This window comes from Ceratocystis lukuohia (assembly GCF_044167205.1).
Source record: "Ceratocystis lukuohia strain C4212 chromosome Unknown Supercontig3_pilon, whole genome shotgun sequence".
NCBI classification, from domain to species: domain Eukaryota; kingdom Fungi; phylum Ascomycota; class Sordariomycetes; order Microascales; family Ceratocystidaceae; genus Ceratocystis; species Ceratocystis lukuohia.
The window spans coordinates 3,729,325-3,739,626 of NW_027263522.1; the positions used below are offsets into that span (position 1 = coordinate 3,729,325).

The 10,302-nt window shown below is 51.7% G+C and overlaps 1 protein-coding gene across 1 annotated transcript; it reads left to right on the top strand.

The window, feature by feature from the left end:
- Positions 1-3,270: 3,270 nt before the first annotated feature.
- Positions 3,271-9,648, top strand: HOO65_030943 (uncharacterized protein; the record flags this gene model as incomplete). Its single annotated transcript, XM_071001756.1, has 2 exons — positions 3,271-5,857; positions 5,969-9,648. 2 exons carry the CDS (start codon positions 3,271-3,273, stop codon positions 9,646-9,648), a joined length of 6,267 nt encoding a protein of 2,088 aa, XP_070860622.1.
- Between the last annotated feature and the right edge of the window lie 654 nt (positions 9,649-10,302).

The window sequence follows — 10,302 nt, forward strand, 5'->3', positions numbered from 1 at the left end:
CCAACGTGCATAGCTTGTCCCCTTTCTCCCTTGATATGAAATCTTTGATTATCTCTGCACCTGCTTGCATAGCCCATTGACAACCGAGCCGGAGACAAATGTTTGTAGAATAGATCTCAGATCGCTTAATCTATTCAGGTTTCAGCTATCCTGCTTCCCATGCTTTGATTCCTGTATATACCGACATTCACATGGCGTCATGGTAGGGTTTCAACCCTTATGGGAGACAGCATGGGTATTGGCTTTGAAGGAGTGCAGCATGTGCGAAACACAGCAACTACCCTAGCGCTAGCAGTGCGATGGATATAGTTGTGATAGACCTAGAACATCACCTCTAAGTTATCATATAAAGTGTAATTATAGAAAAAGAAGTTTGGAATGACTGAGCAATAGCTTATTGGATTTAATAGGTTTATACCTGCGATGCGCCTTGAACATCAACTCCAAGCCATCATGTAAGCTGCAACAGAAAACGAAGCGTCCGAATGACTGTGTAATAGCCCATTGGATTCCATACGTCTAACTCCGGTTCAGGCGGACTAGGCCTATATCCGCAAGTATTCGTTCTATTGTCAGTTCTGGCACTATAATTAATATAGCTGCTATAGAATTGCATTTGGTTCATGCTGTAGTTAGTTAAAATTCAATACACTGTTGTCTTATTTCTGTCATCAACATGGCTTGAGCTTTCTTGAGGTAGAGATAGTGGTGTAGTTGGAATTGGTTCGGTTGGCTGAAGAGTACTACTATATACATCTATAAAGGCACCTCGTTTCTTCACAATGAATACTTTTTCTTTGCACTTATTCATCAGACCTACCTCAGTTCTTCCCTTCTCATTTATTGTCTTTGCCAATAGAGTTTTCCTGAAACTTTGTTTTCACTCTGGTTCTTTGTCATATTCTCCCCTTAGTACTACTATTCTTCAACTTCAACGTTTATTCTCTCTTTATAAACAATAACACAAAAACTACCAATCAACAACTATGCAACACTGGCTTATAACCCTACTCTTTGTCTTTGCTATCAATGCAATGGCAGCCTCTCTTGGAAGTGTTCAGAGTGGTGAAAATGCTGCTAGCATTGCTACTGTTGACAGTACTGCAGATGCTGAAGAGGCACCTAGCACCAATGACCACCATCTCAATCCACGAGGCATCATCGGCGCTTACAGCCTTAGTGCTCGCCATTGCTTATTACTCGTAAATGGAAGATGTGTCACTGTCAGAGGAAGATATGTCCATGTTCCCAGAGTATTCTGTAAACACTAAGGCATGATTGGAATGAGCATCCTTGCCCCTGGTGGCCTTCTTTTATCATTGCCATGGGCACAGAAAGACAGAGAATAATGTGCATCACAAGGATGCGCCGCAGTCAAGCATGCATCGCCCTCTTTTTATACACTCGAGATAGAAATTCCAATAACAACACAAGATATTTAATAAACCCAAGATACTCGCTATTCTCTTTCCCAGATGTCTGAACCACTAGTTGACATGTTCTTGCATTATGACCAGGCTTGCCACAGACACCACCGCAATGCTGAATACCTAGTAGCACTGGCCTTCCCTGGCCACCACTTCTTGATAATTCGGCCACTACCTATAGATTCACATCCATTCCATCACTGACGTACTGAATGTCCTGTAAAGAAAGGGAGAAGGAATATCTGATTATTGAAGTTGTTCTCTATCCATCTAAATCTTGTCTGAAGAGCGGATCTCAGCCGGTTTATATGTCCATCACTACCATGTTCTAGATCGAGCACATGGGTCTTGGAAGAGGACCCTTTATGCCTGATACTAGCCCTAACGTTTGGGCGACCTGGATCAGGGTCAGCAATCCTGGTAACTCTGGCTTAGGTTTGATAGGCCTTAACCTCACTACTGGGTTGTGCAAGTCTCTCACATTCATTCCTATAAAAGCCAGGCACAAACCATATAATAGCTGTGATCAAGGCACACCATAAGCCCTAGCAGAAGTCTAACCAAGTCAGAAGCCAACTGCTGACAAAAGCAGGGGATGCACTGTGCTTACCAAGCAGCTGGTTCCCCCTTTTCCCCAACACCGCGCAATCTCAAAGCAAGTCCTCGTTGTCAAAGATGAGTTGGATCGGAAGAGCCTAGAGAAAATAGTGGTTTATCTAGCCTCAGTTTTCATGGCATATCTTATGGCTAGGAGCTGGGTAGTCTGATGGAAAGTTGCAGGTTCAAGACAAAAGAGTTCACCGGGCGTCTTGACATGTCATGCTCGTATGCCAGCTACATACTTAGATATACATTACATTAGTTTGGCTATGTAATGATCTCGATTTTGTAAATCATTGTCATTCACTTTCCATGCAGCAGGCCAGTTGTGTTCAGTACTGTATAATTACTACGTGAGGGAGGGTATTATTGACATGAATCTTGACTTTTACTGGGAGGTAACTCGCGACCAGGGAACCTTACGTTGGCAGGCTGTAATTAAGCTCTTTTGACTAGAGGACACATACTACTTACTATTGGGTCTGGTAGCAAATCTGGCGCCGTTTGATCTTGGTGATCCCCGTAGACGTCGGGGAAAATCTAAGTTCAAGCTCATGTCTTTGCTATTATGCTAGCTAGGTCAGCTATGTCTTTGTTTATTAGCCTTGACAATTGATAGAGAGCGTTTCATTTCATTCAAGATCTCGGCATCTTGGTTACATTATAAGATGCCGCCTAACTAGCGTGCGCGAAATGACCTGGAAACGTTTCTTGGGGCTTGTAGGTTTTAGGGTTCAGGGTCACATGACAATCGGACCCTGACCCCGCTCTGAGATAGACTTACGAAGCGCCAGCTTCGGAAGTCTGTCACAGAGTTTGCTTCCTTCTTCATCAAGCTTTTAGAATCAGAGAATCGACCTACATTTTAGGATAGCTATTCATACGAGACTCACGTATTTATACGCATCAACGTGAGTGATTATAGCGCTTGTTTACTGTGGTCAATAGTCGCAGGGTTACAACTGCCGTATCATAGACGCAGGCGTAACACCCACAAAAAAATCGATTTTTTGTCCTGATTGATTAACTTCATATCAGACAATACTTGATCACTTCATTTTTTTCTTTTTTACCCGAAAAATCACGATAAGAACACAAAAAATTTTATTATTCTTTCTTTGATTTGTTTACGACTCCTTAGTTACAGATCCTTTTACTTCGTTTGCACGACTTACTCGGGTGATTCGTGCTGTCATACAACTACACTGACTTTCCTATTCTCTAAATTAATCCCTCATTCAAAATGAGTAGCGGGGTGCAGACCCGGCGTCAGGCCAACGCGGCAGCGTCCGCCAAGGGCGGCGCTACCCAACCTAGATCGTCGGCCCCCCGAGACATTTCATCTGAAGAGGCGATTGATGACGACGACGGTAACGACGAAGAAGACGCTGGCAATGCGACCACGTTCATCGATGCCAACACCGACGTCGCGCGGGGAGATATGGGAGAGGGGTCGAACTCGATCACACGCGGAGACCTCCAGAAGCTCACTGAGTTGTTGACAACCAACATCCGGTCCGCTATGTCAGCGAACACGAAGGCGGTGGAGGAGAGCAACAGGGCCACTCGCTTGGCCATGAAGGAGACCTCTGACGCCAGCACTTCAGCCATTCAAAATGCTATATCGGCTTCCACGGAGAAAGTGCTGAGATTGAGCACCAGCACAATGAAGCAGTCCAACAAAGAAACTAGCACCCGTTTGGAGCAACTGCTCGAGGCCCAGAAGGAGGCCGCAGAAGCTCACAGGGTCAGCATGGCTGCTTTTACTAAAGCGCAGGACGCAGCGGCAGCAGGACAGGCCGTAATGTCCGAGCACCTCGCGGCCATGCTCGCTGTGCTGACGGCTCAGACTGCTTCGAGAGTCGAGCCTCCGGTGAAATCTGCGTCGGCGACCCAGACGGTCCCTACAGTTGTCTCGCCCTCCGAGACGAATCAACCAGGTGGGTCCACGCCCGACAACGGCGGTGGACATGACGGTGACCCCAGTGGCAACGGAGGCCCTGGCGGTGGCGGCAACCCCGGTGGTGGTGACAACCCCGGTGGTGATGATGGCCCTGGGGGTGGTAGTGGTGACCCCAATGGCAATCCCGGTGGCAACCCTAGTGGTGGTGGGTACCCCAGGAGAAACCCCGGCGGCAGTAGAAGGCCCGGTGGTGGTGGTGGCGGTGGTCCCGGTGGGGGCGGTGGCCCCGGAGGAGACCCCGATGATGGCGGAGATGGCAGCGACGGCCAGCCAGACGCCTTCCACATCAAAGACGAGGATGAGATGGGGGGCACTTTCATTCCTGATCTGAGACGGATGGGAGGTCATCCTGGAGAGTATTTTCACCATGCAGTCGCCGCGGCGGCCCGCTGGAAGTTCCGCCCGTTCACAATTGGCGACAAGATCTACCCCAGGGAGATGACCGTTCGCATGTTCTTCCCTGCGCTGTCGAGGCATAATGAGGTCCCGCCAGACACCTCCTTTGACCGCACGCGTTCAACGGCCGCCAAGATGTCGGGTTTTGAGACGCTTTCTTCCATCAGCGACCCCGATTTGACATGGAAGCTGATGAAGCACCAGAAAACCTGCATCCTCAACTCCATTCCTACGGAGTACTGGGCGTACTACCTAGCGCACTTCTTGGTAAATGACTTCGCCAGGTTGGCCGGCCAGATCCAAACGCAGACGCCATGGCACCTTGCGGTTTGGGGCGTGCTGACGTGTGCAGTCGGACTGCAGCCGTACGTCAACAATAAGGTTGACGCTTGGCATGGCGTCAGCTCGGGCATCCCCAGAGGACGATCGTACGTGGAGCATCTCTGGTACATCGCCAAGCGCGCGAAGGAGAGCACCTTTGCCACGAGAACTCCGACGAGCACCCTGCTAGAGATGGCAGCGGTGGTTGAGAACCTACACTCGTCGGCTTCTAACGATGTTTTCAAGGATGTGAGCAAGTGGAAAGTGGCAGATCTCATGGAGCCTAACGCATTCCCGTCGGCTATAGACAGCCTCATTTCCGAGGTTGCCAGCAACCACGCCAATATTGTGCATCAGGACAAGCTGATGAGAACGCAGGCGCTAAACGATAAGCCTGCTTCTGCCAGCCGATCGATCGTGGATTCCTCACTGTATAGTCTCGCTGGTAATTCAACGGAGACTGAGCAGGATGACGCGAAGGTGATGCTTGCTGCGATGGATGTTGAGGAGGATGAAGAGAACGAGTGCACCTTCGCCGTGGAGGTGATGGCGGTGCAGAAGGAGCAAAGGAACTCTCGGAAGTGCTTCAACTGCAAGCAGACTGGCCATTTCATTGCAACATGCCCTGAGCCCCGCCAATTTGTCATCCGCGATGGCAAGGGCAGAGGCCAGTCCACTGCCGCTGATTGGCGCTCAAGCCACAAGGGCGGCAGAGCCCGCAGTGCCAGCCGCGGTGGTAGCAGCCGTGCTGTTGGCAGCATGAAGCAAGACTTCCGCTCTCGCTCGCCGAGTCGCGTCGGCGACAAGACCGTCAGGTTCAAGTTCCGCCCGCGAACGGACCAGGACAAGCCCCACCCGGCAGTGAAGAAGCAGCTGAGTGTCGGCCGTGATGCGCCCCTGGGACGTGGCGAGTGCGTTGAAATTCACGGCCGCATGTTCAGGTTCCGTGATGACCGCGGCAAGGTCCATCTGCTGACGGACGAGGAGCTCTTGGCCGTGGTTTGCAACGACGGTGTGGGAACCGAGACCGAGGACTACGACGAAGTGGCGGAGGATTTAGAGAGACTTGCTGAGGACCTGCCAGACCAGGGCGAGCATCTCTTGTTCCTTGACGAGAGGGATGACGACGGTGCTGGCCTGGAATGGTTAGGTCAATAGGAGGAGGACGGTGTGTGTGTCGCAAGTGAAAATGAGCGGCCGAGGAGAGAGACCAGCAATGGCCATGTTCTCTTTGGCGGCTGGATACACACACCGAATAAAGACCCCGATAAACCGCTACGGCAAATCGCTGTCCGCATTTTTCCAGACAGCGGTGCGACGCCATGCACGATATCGGAGTCATGTGCAAGGAGGAGTGGAGCGACACTTCACCCCGTTGAGAAACCCCACCGGTTCAAAGGCTTCGACAAACACAAGGGCCCAATGGTCACGCACGATGCGACCTTTGACCTGGCCCTAGTTTTCAAAGACAAATCCAAGTCGTTGCCAAGAACCCTCACAGCAGCTGTGATCCCAGACGGCGCGATGCCGGGCGACGTGACCTTGGGATTGTCCCTACACTGGAAATGGGAAATTCAGTACTGTGAGAGCCACGAGGTGAAGTTAGGGGGTCCATTCATGAAGGAGAGAGGAGAGAAGGAGCTGTCGCTGATGAAGCTCAAGAAGCTGGGTCGCAGTGTGGCGACAGCTGACGACGATGAGCCGAGTGTCAATGTGGTTGAACCAGAAGAAGTAGCCATGTTCAGAAGGGGGTTCCCCGAGCTTTTTACCCCAACCGGCTGCAAGGTCGCACGAGTGAGAAACACGGCCCATCGGATTCTCACAGGCCGAGCACGACCAATCAAGGCAAGGGCGAGTCGCTACAGCCCTTTGCAGCGGTTGGCCATCAGGGTGTTCATCATCCGGGCTTTGGAGGAGGGGATCATCCGCTCGAGTAAGTCCCCATGGGCATCGAGAGCAATTGCAGTCCCCAAAGGCGGCAAGTCCCTGCCGGTCCTGACAGCAGAGCAACTTGCGAATGTCGACAAGATGACAAAAATGCCGGAAGGTATGAATGTCAGAATTTGCATCGACTATCGCGCGCTCAACAATGTCACCATCAAGGACTCGCATCCGCTGCCAAACATGGACGATGCTCTGAACAAGGCTGCCCAGCACAAGATCTTCTGTGTGATCGACCTGAAGGAGGGATTTTACCAGATTGCAATGTCAGAAGAGGACATGGAAAAGACGGCGTTTTTGACACCTTTTGGACTTTACGAGTTCATGGTCATGCCCTTTGGATTGACCAACGCCCCCGCCACTTTCCAACGGATAATTGACGAGCTCATGTCCGAGCACCAAGCTTACACGTGCGGCCTCATTGACGACATTTGCATTATGGCAGACACTCGGGAAGAGTTGGAGGAGAGGACTCGAGCGGTGCTCAAGACGCTGGCAGACGCCAATTTGGTCCTCAATGTTGACAAGTGTGTGTGGTTCGCCGAGGAGGTCAAGCTGTTGGGTCGTATCATCTCGCACAACAGCATCCGTCCGGACCCTGAGAAGGTCCGTGCCATCTCGGAGTACCCAGTTCCCCGGACCATTTCCCAGGTCCGCGGCTTCTTGTCTGCAATTGGTTACCATCGTTCTGCCATGCCCCGTTTTGCCGATGCAGCAGCGGGATTAGTGAAATATCTGACTGGTTCGCCGCCGAAGGGCACCAAGTTGGATCTTGACACCGAAGCACTCGAGTCGTTCGAAAAGTTGAAACAGGCACTGATCGATGTGACGTTTCTGTACCCTTTTCGGTGGACTTTGCCAGCGGTGGTGCAGGTGGACGCTTCTGGCGATCATGCCGGTGGTGCACTGTATCAGCCGAAGAATGCGCTTTCAGCAGAAGGTCAGTCGTTGCTCAAGGATCTTGTTCCAGTCGCCTTCATGAGTCACCCATTCAACAACACGCAGAAGAGATACTCGTCGCAAGAACGGGAAGCTCTCGCGTTGACTCTGGCGCTGAACAAGTGGCGCTCGTGGATTGAAGGAATGCCCATCACGGTGATAACAGATCACCAGTCTCTGTCGTCGCTCCGCTCGCAAAAGGAGCCCACCAACCGCATGAGACGATTCCTGGATACCATTGAGCACTTCGACCCTGTTATTGTTTGGAAGCCTGGCAAGTCCAATGTGGTGGCTGACTGGTTGTCTCGCCCGCCGAATACAGACGGCGAGGACCTGTATACCATCACGGTGTATGCTGCGGGTGATTCGGCAGACAACCCGATCAATCTGGATGAGGAGCCAGTGGTCATTGACCTGTCGAGAGACGAGGAGGGGGCAGATGAGCTCACGGGACGGTTCACTGAGCAGATGAACAGACCTTTTGATCCTGCGCTTATGAACCCGCCACCCGAGCCCATGGCCCAAGTCCCCGAGGAAACCCGCAAAGGTGAGCAGCCGCAACAACCTGCACAGGCGATGCTACAGCCTGCCATGCGGCCGCCACCCGACCCGTTAATTGTCCCGCAGCCTTTGCCGATCTCGGGCAATGCCAACCGGCAAGGCAACGCGAGCTACACTGGGGTGCTTCCCGTTCCCAAACAGCCGCATCTGCCACTGCCAGACGAGATGCCGGTGGTCAGCCATGAGGTGAAGAACCTCACTGACTCAGACCTGCAAGTCGTCATGGACATTGTCTCGGGTCGCGCACAGGCGCCTGAGGGTGTCGACCCTGCTGTGCTACACCGCAACTTCTCGGTGTCCAAGGGCAGTCTGTACATTCACACGGACCGTTCGATTGTGCCAGTCCTCAACAAGGACAAAGCCACTGCTCGCTTGATCAGATACCACGAGGATCGCGGGCATTGCTCGGCCGGCGCATTGGAGCGCTATGTGGCCGGCAACTTTTGGCACCCTGAGATGAAATTGCTCATCCAGACGGTTCGCCAGAGCTGCAAACACTGTCAGCTGTTCAAGAAGCCCCCGGACATTGCCAAGGAGTTGGCGTATGTACCATCAGCAGACCCCTTCGCAAGATGGGGAATTGACTTCATCGGACCACTCCATGATGGGACTCACATCTGCTTTGCGATCGACTATTGCACAAGCTGGGCCGTCATGGGTGCCCCGTCCGAAACAGAGAATGCCTCCGCAGCAGCAGCGGTGATGTCGCTGATCTTCCACACTTTTGGAAGACCTGCCGAGATCATCGCCGACTCTGGTAAGGCATTTCTGAGCAAGGAGTTCCGAGACTTGCTCACAGCGTGGAGGACCGCTCTGCGGCCCACGGCCCCGTACAACCCACGGACAAATGGCAAGATTGAGCGGTTCAACCGAACCATCAAGGAGATTGGCTACGGGATCTTGCGCAAGAACCCAAATGCCACTTCCTTTTTGGTGTATTCACATGCACTTGCGATCTACGCTCAGCGCCCATTGGAACATGGATACACCCCATTTTACCTGGCCTTCGGCACTCAGCATGCCGCCAGTGATTCCCGGGTGCAATATGTCCGTGAGATGTCTGTCGAGGAGGAGAATGAGGCTGCTCTTGAACGTGTCGCAGCAATGGAAAAGCTCAACGGAGACCGTAGCAAGCTTCAATCATTGCAGCATGCCAAGCGCATGGCACGAGCAGCCACGCAAGCGAAGAAGGCGTTTTACCGGACTTTCAAGCCTGGTGACTGGGTTTTGCGACAGAGACAGCGGAAACATAAGCATGAGCCGTTCTACGATGGCCCGTTTTTGGTAGTGAAGCTGTTGAAGAGCAACCTGGTCGAGTTGAGGACACCTGCCGGAAGAAAGGTGGACAACATGACTCACATGGAAAACCTCTTCCCTGCGTACACTCTCGACGGTGACCCAGTGAATTCTCTCTGGCACGCGAGCAACAGACTCTTGCAGAAGGAGCGCGAGGCCCTTGAGAAAAACGCCACACCCTTTGGTCTGCCCGTCAGCGACTAGCGCGGATCGTGCATCTGCCGCCCGCGCTTTCCAGCATTTGGACGACCTCATGTGAGCCGCTTCAGTGAGTTCACGTGTTGACTTTACTTCGGGGGATCTGGCAAGGAGAATTCATTGGTCAATTTTGTTTGGAGGTTTGTTTTGTTTTTTTCTTTTCTTCATCACGGATCTCTATTAGTGGTTATTCTTTTTGGTTTTTGCTCGATTTTTTTTGTTTTCTTGGTTATCAGTTCTGTTTACTTTGTGTACACAAGTTTAGTAGTTTTATGATAGCTTTTGAGCCTGAGGGTTCAGGCTGGAGGGGGAAGGGGGCATGTAGGTTTTAGGGTTCAGGGTCACATGACAATCGGACCCTGACCCCGCTCTGAGATAGACTTACGAAGCGCCAGCTTCGGAAGTCTGTCACAGAGTTTGCTTCCTTCTTCATCAAGCTTTTAGAATCAGAGAATCGACCTACATTTTAGGATAGCTATTCATACGAGACTCACGTATTTATACGCATCAACGTGAGTGATTATAGCGCTTGTTTACTGTGGTCAATAGTCGCAGGGTTACAACTGCCGTATCATAGACGCAGGCGTAACACCCACAGGCTGCAGAGCTTAGACCTCATGGGCGTCTACCACAGTTAGGTGATTTACAAATGTGCAGGTA